Below are 18,207 nucleotides of genomic sequence, written 5' to 3'. Positions count from 1 at the left end.
ATACTAGATTCTCTGAAATGTTGGGTATGCATCATGAGGTCACTACTCATGCTCAAACTACCTAAGATGCAACGTAACGTGACGTCGCCGATCGTCATTTCCTGTCAAAAAGGCAGTTTCAAGCTAGCTACAACGAGGGTAGGTTCACTTCCTGTTTTCAAAACAAAAGCACCAAATTGTGTCGTAATGGCTTTCCCTATGATAAAAGGCAACGGGTATTTTATTTTGTGAAAATAACCGGAAGTCCGTTGCTCACTACGGCTAGCTTTAGTAGCACCGAATTCATCGGGAACAAAATTGTAAATAGCCGGTATTTTGTCAGGTTTTCAACACGTTGGGGATCTAAACAACTACTTTCTCACCTGAAAATGTTTCAAATGTTGCTAAAGTTTACAGAGTTTAGAGCTTAAGGGAAATCAGCTTCAGGCCGGCTGATTTCGTCTCAGGCAGGAGCGAAATGCATTGTGGGTAAACACTCTGCATACTGTCTGATCGATGAGTATGCAGAAAGCAGTATGGAAGTATGCCTTATGCAAGTATGTAGTATGTAGTATGCGGTTTAGAACACAGCTGTTTGTGGAGGCTTGGCTTTTGATGGAGCACTGACGGGATGGGGACGGGGGGTGGAGCTTAGGGGAGGTGCCACTTTCAAATCTTACTAGCTCTCTTGCTAGCTCTCCAGGATTGCCAACCATGCCTTTAAAGGCCTAGGACTGGATTGTGGTTTTATTTCAAACCCACACCATTGAGGTGTTTAAGGGGCTTCACTGCTCAAAGTGCCCAAAAAAATTCCTTATTTTTAACAGTTTGAAAAGCAAAGAAGAGAGTGGATTAACAGAAACGGATCCACAAACTCTCTTGTCATACGAATAAAGCTTTGGAAAGTTATCCTCCCATTCTAATAGAGCTAAGCTTATTTGAGGAAAAGTGTACCTAAAGAGGTGGACTGACCTTATTGCCGTTAAAGACGTAGGCGAGTTCGTCCGCTCCCAGTTCAGTGTCAGAGCGGACGCTGGGACGTGCCCAGCCTACTCTCATCTCTCCTGTTGTCAGCGCTTCAAACTCAAAGTACCACTTCCCTTGGGTGATAGCATACGACTTCTCTGCTCTGAAGATTCGTACCTTGTCCCCGCGGGTGTTCTCGAGGCCATGGCCGGCTGCAGGGACAGAGACAAGGGAAAGGAAAGTGTTTGTGATGTTGCATGGCAGTCTGCGTCCGGTTAAGATATGTAAGAGGACGCAAGCTAACTCACTGCTCTCCTGATCTGGAGGCTCAATGTTGTAGCCATAGCCAATGAGGGTGCGGACAGCATTGTTAACACTGTCACGGTTGGTTTTCTTGGTTCTCTCGTCCAGCAAGTTGTACGGTACCAGACGAGGGTTTCGCTTATTCATGATGTCCTGAGAGGTATTGCAGACTGTAGGTTAGTATTAAATATGCAAAAAGAGTGACAGCTATATGGTTTAATCTTAGTTGGGTTATATTTGCACACATAGACCCGGTCCTAAGAGGATCATTTGTAAATCTAAATAAAAGAGATCCAAGTAAAAACGTATATGTTTAAGTGCTCACCTGCACGATGCTGTAGGTCCATCCTTGTCGTACCCGGTCCCTCGCCCAAACATTGTGTCCATTTTCTGCCAGTTTTTCTACAAGCTGATTCTGGTTTGGTGTGAGTTTGACATGGTTGAGATCAAGAGGGGCAGGTTTGTAGCCATTGATCATCACATAGCTGGACAACAGACAAGCCCACATTCATATCAACATGAAAAATAATGCTTAAAGTTAACTTCCAAAATGAACATCTAAAAATATCTTTGTCTCCTTACGTCTTGGGCAGCTTGATCTTCTTGAGATTCTCCTCTGCTTTCTCATCACCCATGCCAACATGGCAACCCAAGGCCAGGAGAGTCCTGTGGGACAACAAGGACATCACAGAGTCCAGAGACGTAAGCATCCTCCTCGCTTAAATTCCACCTGCAACACAACTTCTGATATGAACTCACTTGAGAGTCTCGCCAGACATCTGAAGGTTGTAGTTCCTCTCCGGCTCAGGCAGACTTAGGAAGTCCAACAAACAAGGATGGAGTTTCTTGTTGTCATCCCTTAGCTGTGGGGGAAGATAAGAATAGTACGCTGCTCACGAATATGAAAGCTACTTATGTAGTTATGTAAACGGTTAACTGAGTGGACCGATTCTTGTACCAAATAAAACCGATACAAACACTAAGAGAGTTTTTTTCTCTAAAAAGGAAGATTTTCCCCCACGTCTGCCCTCATTCTGTGGGGTTTCATCCTGCTATACTTCATCACTTCCATTTTCCCCAAACTGTCAGCTCATCTAGGTCTTAATTCTGTTGTCACCACTCAGGTCCATTGGGCTTCCCATTAGCTTTTAGGGAAGCCAATCAGTCTCTGTTCAGGCTGACTTTCACACAACCCGCCCCCTCCACATCTCCATCTCTTCTTTTTTTTTTAGCAAAGAAGCCTCTTCAGACATCTCTGCCAACTCCTAACTTCACTCATCCATCACCATCATCTAGACTCTAGGCGGTCCAAACCTAATCCCTTCCTTCGTCCATGAATGATCCCTCTCCTTTGGACTCTATTTGTTCTGTAAGTCAGTAATGACTTATGTGCTTAAAGACAGGGCAGCTGGACTTCTTTTGTTAGTTCCTGAGGATATTTTCCCTCTCATTAACAAGGTTTCTACAGTTCTAATTGACTGGATTGTAAGTGTTGAATCACCTTCTCTGTCGAACGTTAGTTTTAAAGAATTTGGCTTCCTTCACTTCTTCCCTACCAGGGTTACTGTCCTCAGAAATGTCTCCCTTATCCCCTTATAGGTGAGGGCTTCTGAATCTTGACCTGAGGAACTGGTTTTGAAATAGTTGTTTATTCTCCCCTTTATGTCGTTCCACCAGTTAATCAAACCTTTAAAAAAAGCCTTTCAGATGGGAAGTAAAACATCTTCAAGAACCAAGAAAAGAAGCCAAGTTGCCTTATGTTTTAAAAATGCCTGAGAATCTACACAGATGCTCCAAATCAGTTAGTTTCACACATAACAAACCGAAGGCAGCAATCCTCTGACTGAAGCTGATTTCAGAAACAAGGTTTTTCTAATGTTAGCATTTAGCATCACATTGTTAGCTAGCTGTGTGTTGATATCATCTGAGGACACTTTATTCCCTACTGCCTTTCTGCACTGTTGTATCTGCTCTGTTTTTCATGTGTGTGCACATTTATCTCCACATTCTGTTCTGGTTGAGATGTCACTGTGTTCCAACTCTCCGAACCACAAGAACAGCCCTGACACCAAAGGACTGGGTATTTTTCTGCATGACACTTGTGGGAAAAATGCACTGAATGTACTGAGAACTAGTTCCTTCAGTCAAAATAAATCTCAAGCCACTCAAACAGAGCTCTTTGTGTTATGAAAAATCTAAATATATCATTCTAATGAACAGAGATGAGGTTTTAGGTGTTTAATAAAAGCATGAAGAACGTTTTAAGGAATAGATTTAAGAATGCTGAATCAGTGTTTCTCTATGGTTGTTTCTGTATCTCACTCACCTGCCCGTAGGTCCACCCCTGCTCAATACGAGTCACAGCCCAGAGCTCGTGAATATTCTCCGCCAGCTTCTCTCGGATACGTTCCAAGTGGGGTGGCAATACAATCTGTGCAGCAAAGGAAAAATCAGCAAGTCTTATCCTTTTTATGACCAAAGAACAAAACCCGATTTCAGCGAGTTAGTTTTTTTACCTGAACAGTGTCCACAGGGCAGGGGGTGAATGAGGTGTGGGTCAGGGACAGGGTGGGACCCAGAAGGTTGCGCACGCCATCGAAGTCGTGCTTGTACTCCTTTATTGGTTCAATACGCATTCTTTCTCTTGGCAGCACAGCCTCATAGCACGGGGCGTAGCCTGGTGGAGGCATGAACTTGAATTCTCCGTGGCGACCACCGAGAAGGAACCGAGCCCTGAGGGGGCAGAAAGAGAGGCAATCCAGGATAATACAGTATATAATATGTTAAAGGGATAGTTCGCCTCTTTTGAAATGAAGCTGTATGACATCCCATATCAGCAATATCATTTATGAACATCTTCTTACCCCCTGCTGCGTCCTGTGAGCAGAGTTCCAGCCTCGTTTTGGTGTTGATGAAGGTAGTCCGGCTAGTTGGCTGGGGTCACAAAAATAAAGCGTTTTGCTTCTCAAAACAATATGCGTTCAAAAGAGTAATACATTTGCATCGCAAAATCGTTCTCCAGGAAAAAGTCAGACCTCACAATCTCTTGGACCTATTTTCTCTCCCTTCGTATCACTGCCTGCTGTGTAGACCGTGCAGACCGAAGTGCAGCTCGGAAGCAGGGGACTGTTCGGTCTGCACTTCGGTCTGCACTTCGGTCTGCACGGTCTACACAACAGGCAGTGATACGAAGGGAGAGAAAATAGGTCCAAGAGATTGTGAGGTCTGACTTTTTTCTGGAGAACGATTTTGCGATGCAAATGTATGACTCTTTTGAACGCATATTGTTTTGAGAAGCAAAACGCTTTATTTTTCAAACCCCAGCCAACTAGCCGGACTACCTTCATCAACACCAAAACTCAGCTGGAACTCTGCTCACAGGACGCAGCAGGGGGTAAGAAGATGTTCAGAAATGATGTTGCTAATATGGGATGTCATACAGCTTCAAGTCAAAAGAGGCGAACTATCCCTTTAACACATTCAGTTATTGTTGTACTGATTAAGCTAATAAATTAGCATATAAATCAATATAATTAACAGAAAAATAGGGCAAAGAGGGCTTTATTGCTATGCTGAACTGACTTGACTCCAGCAGAGAAGCTGATGACTGGGAAGAAGAGGCCGTCCACGTTAAAGTTTTCAAACATTCCCTGAACTGGGTGGCCATTAATACGGAAGGAGATGCTGGGCACGCTCAGATCCAGACAGCAGCTGATGACGTCGTCTGCAGCCAGTGTGTGTGCGGTGGGGGAAGCCACCTGGCGGGACAGAGTGCCTGAACGGCAAAGCAAAGCAGTCTTACTAAAACTTATAGCTCCGAGTCATAAGCTGGAGTCACAAGGTCAGGAAAATCTTACCTGACCACAGGTGCAGTCCATCAAAGCCATACGAGTAGAGGTCATCCCCCACACCGTTGCCTCCCCAGCCCTCTCCTCCTCCAGGGTATGGGCTGTAGCCCTCGGTCAAAGCCCAGCCCACCCGCAGGTGAGTGGCCTGCGCCGTCACAAAGGGTTCCACGTAGTCCACCATCATCTCATAGTACCACTTCTTATACTGCGTGGAGCCCTCACATGTACCCAGGAAGATGTTGGGCCTCACACTGAGCACAGGAGGGAAAACACATCAACCCCTCACTTCAAGAAAAAGCTATTCGACAGAGTGGAACTTGTTTTATATGGATAAAGAGCAGTTTAAGTACCTGGTGACATAGTTTACGATGTTAGTCTGCAGCAAGAGCTCACGGCCTGGGAGCAGGTTTTCAGTGATGAGGTTCTGGTTGGACCTCACAGCTACGCCGTTGCACACACACAGAGAGCGCAAGACATCCAGAACCTGAAGACAGGACAAGAACGGTGACATCACTTATAGATTTAAATTGTGCTGAGTCAGTGTTTCCAAATGTAAATTCAGAGTAGATGTGAAAGTGAAGCCGTTTTCCCCGGACAGTGACCGATGACAGACCTTGTGGTTCCTTCCGTGCTTGTCCAGAAGAGAGATGATGGATTTAATGTGGTTTTCCTGGATGATGTTCAGAACTTCAGGGCTTTCAATGAGGACACAGTAGAGCACCTCAAGAATTCCTAGATGCAAAAAGGGGAAGGATGTCATAAATTCCCAAAAACATACATCTTAAATGCTTTTTTAAAGGTTTTTTTTTTGTACATGTTGTCAAGTAACATCTAAAAATAAGTACAAAAGCTTCAAAAGATCTCATTGGCTGTGTTCGAAACCGCATACTACATACTACATACTGCATACTCATCGATCAGACAGTATACAGAGCGTTTACCTACAATGCATTTCGCTCCTGCCCGAGCCGAAATCAGTCGGCCTGAAGCTGATTTCTCTTAAGCTCTAAACTCAGTAAACTTTAGTAACATTTGAAACATTTTCAGGCGAGAAAGTAGTCGTTTAGATCCCCAACGTGTTGAAAACCTGACAAAATACCGGCTATTTACAATTTTGTTCCCACAAATTCGGCACTACTAAAGCTAGCCGCAGTGAGCAACGCACTTCCGGTTATTTTCACAAAATAAAATACCCGTTTCCTTTTATCATAGGGAAAGCCATTACCATACAATTGGTGCTTTTGTTTTGAAAACAGGAAGTGAACCTACCCTCGTTGTAGCTAGCTTAAAACTGCCGTTTTGACAGGAAATGACGATCGGCGACGTCACGTTACGTTGCATCTTGGGTAGTTTGAGTATGAGTAGTAACCTCATGATGCATAGCCAACATTTCAGCGAATCTAGTATGCATCCGGGAACTTCTCACTTACTCATAATCGCATACTCAAAAAGTTAGTATGAGTAGTAGAAGAAGTATGCGGTTTCGAACACAGCCACTGACTCACTATCATCTCTATAGATTGATTAAACACTTAAAGGCAATGAGATTGGAGCATGTAATACCTGAGGAGGCCTCCAGACGATCCAGCTTGCTGACCAGCCAGTCCAGGTTATCACAGAACAGCGCGCAGTTGGAGCGGTTCCCCCTGATCAGTGAAGCTGTGCAGTGGAGACGGCCAGAGAGAAATAATGGTGCGCGATTCAACAGAGACACAAATGAATACGAATTTTCAGAGTCACTCTTTTACCCAGCAGCTCATAGAGGAGATTGACGATCTCCTTCCAAGACTCAGCTGCCTCCTCTCCAGCAAATTCAGAGAAGTGGGCGGCGGTGTTGTAGACGTTCAGGCGGTCGATGCACTCCAGCACGATGGTAATCATTCCCTGGGAATGAAAAGGAACACACAGGGGACAGGTTATGAACACATTAGTGTTGAAGGCTGAAAATAACGAGATTTATGTGATGGTTAAGAAAAAAAAAAAGGTTAGGATTGAGAGTTTAACCTAATCTAAGCTCTCGAATATGGAAAAATAACATTTTGTATGACATAATCATCAAAAGAACATGTTGATTCACTACTTAAATTACTTTAGGCATGTAGGTCAAGCTGGTTGTTCTCACAAAATATAAAAAAACACCAAGAGAATGTCTCAATTTGACATTAAGATGTCAGAAACATCCGTTTATGGCACTTTTATCCAAAGCGACTTACACTCATATCCCAGGTAGGGTTAAGGGGATCTTGCCCCCACTGGAGGTAGTATCTTTCATGCAAGGGTGTCAGGTTTTGAACCCAGGTCACTTACATGAAAGGTGGCAATCTTACCGCTACACTACCCAGTCCCAGGTCGGTAGGGGTGTGAGTTTGTGAAAGCAGCATGCTGATTACCTCCTCTTGGAAGAGGTTTTGCCGGTTGCGGAGGGAGCGGAGCTTAGTCTGTTTCTCTTCGTGCTCCAGTTCCTCCTCCGGCGGCCGAAAGTAGAAGATGAGATCCTGAAGGGAGAGGACGACCCCATCCAGAGGAAGAACTACTGCCCCTGGAGACTTGTTCTTCCCGCCCAGGGAGTCCAGTCCCCTGGAATAGCACAAATTTATTCAGAATACACCTGAAAAAGGGATTCAACTCAAGTAAACACATCTGAAAAACACAACGCTTACTTGATAAACTGCCTGAAGAGGCCTGTCGTGCTGTAAATCATTCGAGCAGCCTGGGACTCTTCAGTTTGGGAGCGGGACACAGTCAGGGCATCGTCCATGTGGCCTTCCTGATGCAGAATGACCTGAGGAGATGGAAAGCACAATCATTTTACACTCTGCCATTCTTCTAAAGACGTAATCATTTTGAGTGTCACAGTTTTTATAATAGTGAGAATGCTTTAAGGCATTCTCACTATTAAGTTCCTGTTTCTCTTTACTATTATTATTCCGCCAGTTTTCGTAGCCTAACTACTCCTGCATACTTTCAGCTATTTCGACAATTTTGGTATCAAATCGTTCAGCTCTTTTAGCAGATTCCTGCTATCATTTTTGGTGTTTTTAACTTTTACAGTTTTTAAGATATTCAACTTTTATTAAATTTTTTCCATCATTCAAATGAATGGAAACTGCTTTCAGCTCTTCCAAATCATCTCCCTCTTTCCAACCTAACTACTTCTGCATGCTTTCACCTAGAGACACCATTCAAACTTTAAATGGGTCACAAAACATTCAGCTATTACTAATTCTTTCAGCTTTTTCAAATCTTCAGCCAATTTAGAAATATGACAGTTTCAAAAACATGAACATTTTGCTCCTTCTTGATTTTTCAGAATGAGCACACAGTTGAGTGCTGATAAGTTTCAAATGTTTTCAAACAAATTCCTCTAACTTCCATACAGTTTAACTTAGAGAAACAAATTATAACTTAAAATGTAGGAAACATTGTCCTCTTTCAGCCAATGTAACTACCAAAGAGCTCACATTTACAGAATTTCAGCTATGAGCCTTGAACCGAGATCAACCTCTCAAATTCTCTGACTAACTCCAATGTTAAGTTTGGTAGTGCACAAAAATCACAAAATTCCTTCAACCATTACCTTAGCAACAGTTTTTACTGCTAAAATTGAACTATTTTCAGCTTTTTTTAGCACGGTCAGCTATCCCCATTCAGCTCATAAGCATTCTCACTGCTGTTTCGGAGGAACAGCTCTTTCTAATCTTAAATTACTTTTCATCATCCTAAAGATTAGATTCTGAAAGGATCTCTCTGAAAGTGTCTTTTTATACCCCACCTATTACATCACCTGCCCTTCTTGTTGCCCACAGGCAGCTGAATATAGACTTGAAAGCACCTCTTGTCTTGATTGTTCCCACACATTTCTCAGTGTGTCTAATATAACCTGCCAGTTTTCTCCACCTGTTGCTTTCTATGTACGTTGGGTTTCCTTTTCGGGATTTAAACTCTTGTATAATTCTTACCCTTCTCTTCACTGTTCCTAAACGAGCAGCTTTGGCATCAAGGGCGGCATATGTGAGCCACAGACCTGTGGACACATGCTGAACAAAGCACATGGACTCTCCGTACTTTATCTCTGGGATGCCCATCCCCTCAACGTCACGCTTCTGAGCCACCTCGACCTTCTCCTGCTCAGGGAAACCAGGAGAAAAGAGCAGGTGGGAGAAAAATCAGAGAAAGGTCAGAGACTGTTACAGATAAAGGGATCTAAATGTCCAGAGAGACTCAAACGGTTCGTTCTGACCTTTGTGGCGCGGAAGCAGAACGCAGACAGTTTGGTGTTGGCCTTCTCTGGGTCGACCACCATCAGGACCTTTTCATCATCAAGACACAGGTACCGGCCTGTGGTGATGTGGCGAATACGGAAAGATTGTCCCCACTTCATGTGACTTCCACTCCAGCTGCAGGCACCGAGTGGATTAAAACATGTGATTGAAAAACAACTTTCTGTTCCTCATAATAAATATCACGATGACCAAGCTGTTACTTGGTCATCTCTTAGAAATCTCGGGGTAATGTTGGACTCAGACCTGAACTTTAACAGCCACATTAAATCAGTAACATCAGCAGCTTTTTACCATCTAAAAAACATTGCCAGAATCAAAGGAATAGTGTCTAAACCAGACTTAGAAAGACTAATCCATGCGTTTGTCACCAGCAGGTTAGACTGCTGTAACGGCCTGCTCACTGGGCTCTCTAAACGGGCTGTAAGACAGCTGCAGTACATCCAGAACGCTGCTGCTCGAGTCCTGACTAGAACCAGGAAATACGACCATATTAGTCCAGTGCTCAGGTCTCTGCACTGGCTTCCTGTCGCTCAGAGAATAGACTTTAAAACAGCTCCACCCAAAGGGTTTAATAAAGTCGTTTATCTATCTAATTGGCATAGATATGAAGCCAATTTGCTGTAACAATGGGGAGTAACAATGGGGAATCCTGATCATATCACCTGATTCTGAGGGGCTCCAACCTCCAGAGGGATCGAGCCTGGCTGCACACAGCGCCGCCTTCATAGTGAGCCACCCTGCAGCAGAGAACAGTCATTTCATGTCACATCGGCAGAAAAGTTTCACCGACACAACGACTTCTGGGTTTCTTTTCTTCTCACCTACGCTTTTCCTCTCCTTCCTCTGGTGTGGAGATGGCCAGACACTCGTCCATGTGACCGTGGAAAAGCCTGAGAACGTGGCCGCCTGTCAGATACCCTGAGAGACAGAACCCACTGTAATTAGTTTGCATGCCGTGTGGAAATGTGAAAGTTTACATTCAGTGAAGGATACGGTCACTACGGGGTCACTCCGAATTTTAGTCATCTATATATGTCAGCGTGTTCTTGCACATGTGTGTGCATACACTGATCAGCCATAACATTAAAACCACTGACATGTGAAGAGAATACCACCGATCATCTCATCACAACTGTGATCTCAACTGTCCTCTTACTCCGCTACATTAGGCTACAATGAGCTGGTTACTTTTCTTCTTACCTCTTTGGTATTCTACGCCTCATTATTTTTATCCCCCCGCGTACGCCTCATTTTAATGTTTTATTCTGACAGAGAGAGAGACTTCCGCCAAAGCCTCTACCACCTGACTGTGTTCCACCAATCAGACGCAGCCGTGCAGTCTGGTCACGTGACCGTACTCAATCTCAGCGGCGGGACGGGTTAGCTTTAGCATTAGCAGTCGTAGCAAACAAAAAAAGAAACAGATGAAAAATGTCAGAACCAACGGTGGGAAATGAAGACGCAGACGAGGCCTCATACTGAAAGCATGTTTACCTTACAAAGAGTGAGAAACAGCAGCTACATTATGTGTCTTCTGTGTCAACCAAAACAAACGCACATTTCAGCAGAAACTCAACATCTAACTTGAGGAAACATGTAGCGCTAAGTTTCCTAAACTCGTTTTTTTCCCCCATGGATAGGTGAATGTTTGTTTTTAGGTTACATATGGGTTACATATGTTTTAAACATTTCCTAAGTCTCTCTTATTTTTTATTGAATTATTCTAATTTAAGCTATTTTGTAATTAATTAATTAATTTTCATTTATTTTATCAATTGGATGAACTAATTTGCCTAAAGATGATTATTTAGTATTTTCGTCTGTCTGATTGAATGCTTGTGTTAACAAATAAATCAGACGTTACTCAACAGTTACTCAGTACTCGAGTAGTTTTTTCACCAAGAACTTTTTTACTCTTACTCAAGTAATTATTTGGATGATTACTTTTTACTTTTACTTGAGTACAATATTTGGCTGCTCTAGAGGTCCAATGCTCATGTCCAGAAGTGTCAGAGATGTTCTGACAGAATAAGGGAGATTGTAGGTGGTTTTAATGCTGCAGCTGTTGCAGTTTCGTACCTTCAGCTAGTTCACATCCTGAAGTAACTGGGTTCATGTTCCACAGAGTTTGCATGAAGGAGGCATCCACCATCAGATCTCCGCTGGCGTAGGACAGATGCTGAGGAGAAAGAGCGCCAAGAGTTTGATGCACTTGTCCGTCGTGTGACAACAAAGTGGACGACCTATAGGAAGCCTTACCAGATATCTCTCAGAGGACACGCTGACGAGGATGAGGTCATCACCCACCCTGACCTTTTCACCTTCTGACCTTTGCTTGGATGCTGGATGAATAGTCCACCAACAAGCCTCACCTGCAAGAAGAAAAATGCAACAACTGTCTCATGTTTCACTGAAGCTTGATATTTCAGAGGCTCACTTCCTATCCAGGACTCATTCACAGTGTTCAGTGTCGTCACAATAATAGCGTCATTTATGTCAATGGCTTTGTGAAGTCCAACTTTAGAGTACTAAAGGATAACGGGCTTGAGAAATCCTTTGAATGCAGGCTAGAAAAGAGTGTTCTGCTGCATTTAAAACCCTGTTTACCGGTGGAATCCTCCTGCAAGCCCACGTCAAAGGCCAGCTTGTCGGTGAGGGATCGAGACGTCGTCAAACAGCTGAGATACTGCAGAGAAAAAAAAAGGTTATTCCAGATTAGAGCAGGTGGCATTTTTCCTTTAAATTATATCTGATTACAACTGTGCTAAGTGGCTGAACACAAATATGAAAAGCATGTGCGTATCGAGCTGTGGGGTGACAGAAATAAAACAAAGTGCAAATATAATTCTGTTTAAAAAAAAGGTACAAAAAAATATTTTTAAACAAGTACATGGAAGAGGAAGTATGTTAACGGAGGACGATGAGGGATAAATATATGAATAGAATAGGGTTAATTTTTATATTGTAATTTAATTAGTATATGGTATATATTTATTTATAGAGTAGAACAGAAAAATACTTTATTCATCCCCCAATGGGGGAAATTCAAATTAGTCAAGTAGCTCAACATTTTTCTAAATATTAACAATGATTGTACCAACAACAACATTAATAATACCAATTCCAGTAAAAAAAAAATACAACTACTAACTAATAATAATAATAATAAATGACTGAATAAACAAATAAATAAATAAAAAAATTATGGGGATAGTATATATATATATGTAAATATGAATATATATATATATTCATATTTACATTTATATTTACAAGGATATGTGTGTAGTAGATATTTATTTTTGTGATTATATATTTATTTAGATATTTAGGAAGTGTATATATGGCAAATATTTATATAGGTGTATTATAGTTAGGATATTTACAAACTGAAGAGTATTTAAAAAGGGGTGGGAAACTAAAAAAGTATTGTACTTCTTCCCATTCCTTTTTTCGAACAATGTCCGGTGTTTTGTTATGTATTAGCACTTTATGTGATTTAATTTTTAATTTTTATTTTCTCTTTTTCTTTATTTTGTATGTACAAATAGTTACATACATTTTCTTTTTTATATACATGTTCGAAAATAAAAATCTATCAATGAATCAATCAACATTTAGTCTTACCATGTCTGAATGGTGGTGTCTCAGAAGGATGGCATGACCGTACAGTAAAGTGCGATGGCCTCCACCTTGACACGACTGAAGCGGGAAAAGACAGGAAACAAACTCAACACCTCTGATAACACACCTCAGATATACAGAGATCACACAGGGAGGAATGGGTGTGCAGAATCAGGAGAACGCTGCCGGTTCCACGGCTTGAATCGACATTACTTCATCAATTCACTGCTGCTGTATAGTAACATAACAATGTATGTTACATGTTGTGTTAAGCAAAGTCTTTTCTATTCAAATTATATTCTTAGATCATCCTTTGAGTGGGCTAAAGTTGCAAGTTAAGAATGTATTTTTAATGGAAATTACAAATACCAGAAGCAACATTTGAGTTGATTCTTGGGGGAAACAAATACCACGATAATGATGTTTGACACAATAAAGTTAAAATTGTGACTCCAATCAGCACAAACACAACATTTAACATCCTACCTTTTCTCAACATCCAGCAAGGATGCAACAAGAAAACACAATTATTGTGGCAGTTTAGAATAACCATGAAAAAAAAAACAATTTACATAAACCAGCGGGAGGACAACACCAAGCCTTTACTGTATGTAGGGTTAAGCAGACATAATCCCCGGGATGAGTCAGGGGCAGGTATGTCTTGTAGTAGCATGACACCATGAGCCCCGGTCTGTAGCACTGGGATTGGTTGGGACAGGTGGTGGGGTTGGAGGTGATTTCCCAAGTGTGTGTGTTTAGAGAAGAGATTGGCCTGTCCAGAGCTCTGAGAGTATCCAGTTTCCCATTCTGATGGGCTGCATGCCATGCTATTCTAATCCTCCTGTCCTGTTCATCCTTAGGAACATCTCACACTCCTGTCAAACAGGAATTAAGTTCTTCTAACTAGTTTTAACCAAATAAGCTTCAACTTACCCATCTGAGAGAAAAGCTCAATAATGCTACTGGGGTGTTCTGTCTAAAAACTTAGGCTTAAAACTATGAGCTATCTGACATTTTGACTTGATGGATGTGGTTAAAATAGCTGCATTTTTATTAGAACATTGTTGTTTCATTTTACTCTGTTTGACTTAGTTTTTCCACTACAAAGTTTAGCTTTGTTGAAGCATGTTTTTATAGTAAGACGGGTTAAAAGGTTTATAATAGGGCTGGGCGAGTTAACTCGTTATTAACTCGTTAATTATTTAACGCCGACAAATATTTTATCACGCATTAGCACAGGTTTTATTATTTATTTTATTATTGTAAAAGTCTGTTGCTCACAGGCTTTTATTTTGTAAAAGTCTGTTAGATCCAAGGACTCAGGTCAGCTGGTCCAGTCCAGAGTCCAGACTAAACATGGAGAAGCAGCATTTAGCTGTTATGCTGCAAACAAGTGGAACAAACTGCCAGTGGAGATTAAACTTTCACCAAATGTAGACATTTTTAAATCCAGGTTAAAAACATTTCTTTTCTCATGTGTCTATGCATGAAATCTGCACGCTTGTTTTTAAATTCCTTTCAATTATTTTATTTGTTTCTCTTTATATTCTTTTATGTATTTTTAATGCTTCTTACAATCCCTGCTGCAATGCTTTTATTTTATGTGAAGCACTTTGAATTGTTTTGTACATGAAATGTGCTATACAAATAAATGTGATTTGATTTGATTTGATTTGATTTGCTCACAGGCTTTTATTTTGTAAAAGTCTGTTGCTGTCTGCTGTGGAACAGGAAAAGAAAGTAATCGGCGGATCCACCAAACATGGAGAAGGGTACGGAACTTTTACTCTGCCATTTTCATTTTAAATATTAATTAATATTAATTTCATCTAAAATATCACTTAAAGGCAAAACACACAACTGATAGCAGCAAGTCATTCAAGGAAACAGACAGTGGAGCGAGGCTTCTACATAAAAACTACAGAAAGATGCTGATGTTAAAAGTGTGTTTGCACAACAAATGTTATGGCACTTTCATTCATATGGCAGCACATTTAAAATAAAACTAAATGCTAAAAGCTATACACTACTTTTGGATTCATTTTTGGATTTGGCGTACGAATGCGATTAATCAGGGAAATCATGTGATTAATTAGGTTAAACATTTTAATCGTTGCCCAGCCATAGTTTATACATAATCGGCTTTTACAAAAGTTAGTCAGCCTTTACCAAAACTGACCAACTCCGGCTGCACAATATGAATAAAAAAAAAAAAGAGCAGCAGAGATTTGTCGTGGTTACGGACAAACGAGAAACAATACTCCAAAACAAAAAAGGAAGAACACTGAGCAAATCATAGTAGTAACCATGATGAGGGTATAAAGATAAATGGGCCGGTGATATTTCTGCATGAAATGCAAATGACTAACGCACTCTGACACCTTAGAAAAAAAGATGCTGATACTACTCTTAATGGTTTAACGTTATCACGAATCCTAGTTTAACTCCCACAGTCGGGAAGAATTACCCATAGATGGAGGCAACAATCACCAACAGGAAATGTGGGGGCGACACAGATATGAATCAAGATGTATAAAATGCTACGACATCGGTTCATTCAACAGAAAACCAGGAGCCAACAGGACAGGAACAAGTACAGGTGCCAGGTTGGTTGGAACACACATCACAGGAAGTAAAACATGTTAACAGACATACCCATTTGTCCAAATCGACTGCCTGCTTGGCAGAGAGCAAGAAGGGAGGGGGGGAGGGAAGGGGGTATCAGTGAAAAGTAATAAAAGTAATAAAACAAAAGCCCAACGGCTCGCATTGACAGAAGGCGTTTGATGCCCAACATGCATGACCATGAACTTATTCATTTATCGTAAAGGCCAAATCTGCAATTCTCCAATAAAGTCGTCCCCACCACAGAAAGAGGCAGATTAAGAATATGAGACCTGAATCAAGAGATCAAATCTAATGCAAGCGTCACTGCTGTTAAAAATACAGTAAAAAAAAACTCATGTGCAAGTTTAAATATTCAAATCTGAGAAGAAAAATCTAATGAAAAATGTGTTAAAATACTCAATGCGATGAGAATCATCACCTCATTACAATTAATTTGATTTTAATTGCATTTGGATGAACTTAATTGGAGGGAAACTCTGATTATAATGAATGCGTTTCAGTTAATGGATTATTGTGAACTGGATTGAAATCTATTTGATTTAAAGGAAGTGGACTGAATCAGATTACAATGAGCTGGATTTTGTTTCAGATTTGATTATATTTGGATTGAATTGGACTGTATTCATTCAGACTTGTTTACTTCCTCTGGAATCTGCCCTTGGATGATAATTTAATTAAAATGATAAGGAGATGCAGCTTTCTGTGATCTCATGATGGACATCAAAAACCGCCTTTAAAGCTGATACTGGGCTCTGTTGTCCTGTGACTGTGAGATGGACGGATCAGAGGCAGTAAAGTAAGACTTTCTCAACCATTTTAGTCCTTTTTCATTTCTTTTCTTGTTTTCGTCTGCATGTTGTATTAATTTCTCTCACCGCCATCTCTACTGTGTTGGCCAGCATCTCCTGCAGAGCGCGGACCGAGAGGGACTGAACCAGGACGAAGGAACATATGGCCAGGTCTGGCGGCACATTCTGGGGACAAATCAGAGGCAGAAGTTAAACAAAGACGAGGTCTTACGCGGGAAAAGGAGTAGAAGCGGAGCAGGATCCCACCTGAGCGTTGGATGTGGTTTCCAGGAAGCAGAGACGGTCCCCGAAGCCCTCGCAGGATAGACATAGTTTGATCTGCTGCTCTTTCAGGACGGAGGCAGTGCACTGCAGAACGATCTGGTCATCCTGCACCCAGAACACAATCAAACACTTTTAATCATTATCCTCTCAGTTTTTTTACATACATTTGTCTCGTTATTGTCTCTGTTTTTTGTTGGTTTTTAAAGTGATACTCCGGAGTAGATTCAACCTGGGGTCATTTGAACCGTGATATCCAGCCAAGTAGCCCACCCGCAGTTTTTCCGATATTGGCTGAACATCAGCGGAGTTACTGAGTTATCCCGAATAGCTTCGTACAAGCGCTAACGGACCCTGGCAGTATCTCCAAAATTACCACACTAAAATCACATGCCATGACACCAAACTTCTACAGTAGTACAAATATGGTCTGTACTCACAAAACGATGCATTTGGAAGTTTGAAAATAGTCCAGGAGTTTATTATTATCAACACAAGCCTGATAGCTTCTCTGCTGCTAAAGCTGCGTCGACGTCACTTCTGGGAGCTGGGAGCTTCAAAGTAAGATGAGGGTTGATCTACTACTGTAGACAACAAAGCAAGGCTGCTCAATTTCTCCATTATTAAAATAAATTCACAACTCTACAACATAAAAATTCATAAAAAAAACATGTAGAATATAGCATATACTTTGTTGTCTACAGTAGTAGATCAACCCTCATCTTACTTTGAAGCTCCCAGCTCTCTGAAGTGACGTCGACGCAGCTTTAGCAGCAGAGAAGCTATCAGGCTTGTGTTGATAATAATAAACTCCTGGACTATTTTCAAACTTCCAAATGCATCGCTTTGTGAGTACAGACCATATTTGTACTACTGTAGAAGTTTGGTGTCATGGCATGTGATTTTAGTGTGGTCATTTTGGAGATACTGCCAGGATCCATTAACCCTTGTACGAAGCTATTCGGGATAACTCAGTAACTCAGCTGATGTTCAGCCAATATCGAAAAAACTGCGGGTGGGCTACTTGGCTGGATATCACGGTTCAAATGACCCCAGGGTGAATCTACTCCGGAGTATCACTTTAAGATACATAGATAGATAAGTACTTTATTCATCCCAATTTGGGAAATTGTTGTGTTGCAGCAGCATAGATATGTAAACAATTAAAGAATAAAATAAAATAAAAAATACTGAATAAACATTAGCTATATACAGTATGAAGTATTTTTATTTAAAAAAGGGTTAAAAGACAGTAAAAAGACATGTTAATATGATACTCGATGCAGGCAGCGCTCTGTGCAACACTGGAAAAAGGAAAAGGTTCTTCCACTCAGAGATATTCAGATGTTTCCCATTTCCAGTCTGTGCATCTAAAACCTGGGTTTTAAAGACATTCTGGAGCTTTTCTGTTGGAGACTTTCAGGGAAGGAGGCGAGCTGTCACAGAGGATGAATCTACGACTGATTCTTGTTTTTAAAATTCCACTTTTTTTGTAAATATCTTTTC

General features: G+C 41.2%; 1 protein-coding gene across 7 annotated transcripts in view; it reads right to left on the bottom strand.

Annotated features, from left to right (window-relative positions):
- Positions 1 to 18,207, bottom strand: part of ryr1b (ryanodine receptor 1b (skeletal)) — a 107,493-nt gene that overhangs the window by 69,710 nt on the left and 19,576 nt on the right. For all 7 annotated transcript variants that reach the window (XM_075472817.1, XM_075472819.1, XM_075472820.1 and 4 more), the window contains exons 2-26: positions 16,687 to 16,809; positions 16,507 to 16,605; positions 13,007 to 13,081; positions 11,987 to 12,065; positions 11,639 to 11,751; positions 11,459 to 11,558; positions 10,201 to 10,297; positions 10,042 to 10,116; positions 9,337 to 9,493; positions 9,056 to 9,220; positions 7,757 to 7,878; positions 7,487 to 7,673; positions 6,845 to 6,980; positions 6,660 to 6,755; positions 5,710 to 5,828; positions 5,447 to 5,580; positions 5,106 to 5,347; positions 4,831 to 5,023; positions 3,765 to 3,981; positions 3,575 to 3,679; positions 2,008 to 2,111; positions 1,831 to 1,914; positions 1,574 to 1,733; positions 1,254 to 1,401; positions 952 to 1,157 (exon numbers count right to left, since the gene is read on the bottom strand). In XM_075472817.1, coding sequence (XP_075328932.1) covers positions 952 to 1,157; positions 1,254 to 1,401; positions 1,574 to 1,733; positions 1,831 to 1,914; positions 2,008 to 2,111; positions 3,575 to 3,679; positions 3,765 to 3,981; positions 4,831 to 5,023; positions 5,106 to 5,347; positions 5,447 to 5,580; positions 5,710 to 5,828; positions 6,660 to 6,755; positions 6,845 to 6,980; positions 7,487 to 7,673; positions 7,757 to 7,878; positions 9,056 to 9,220; positions 9,337 to 9,493; positions 10,042 to 10,116; positions 10,201 to 10,297; positions 11,459 to 11,558; positions 11,639 to 11,751; positions 11,987 to 12,065; positions 13,007 to 13,081; positions 16,507 to 16,605; positions 16,687 to 16,809 — 3,336 coding nt within the window. The remainder of the gene's footprint in view (positions 1 to 951; positions 1,158 to 1,253; positions 1,402 to 1,573; positions 1,734 to 1,830; positions 1,915 to 2,007; positions 2,112 to 3,574; positions 3,680 to 3,764; positions 3,982 to 4,830; positions 5,024 to 5,105; positions 5,348 to 5,446; positions 5,581 to 5,709; positions 5,829 to 6,659; positions 6,756 to 6,844; positions 6,981 to 7,486; positions 7,674 to 7,756; positions 7,879 to 9,055; positions 9,221 to 9,336; positions 9,494 to 10,041; positions 10,117 to 10,200; positions 10,298 to 11,458; positions 11,559 to 11,638; positions 11,752 to 11,986; positions 12,066 to 13,006; positions 13,082 to 16,506; positions 16,606 to 16,686; positions 16,810 to 18,207) is intronic.

Source organism: Odontesthes bonariensis, chromosome 9 (genome assembly GCF_027942865.1).
Source record: "Odontesthes bonariensis isolate fOdoBon6 chromosome 9, fOdoBon6.hap1, whole genome shotgun sequence".
NCBI classification, from domain to species: domain Eukaryota; kingdom Metazoa; phylum Chordata; class Actinopteri; order Atheriniformes; family Atherinopsidae; genus Odontesthes; species Odontesthes bonariensis.
This window is presented reverse-complemented; position numbering and strand designations above follow the sequence as displayed.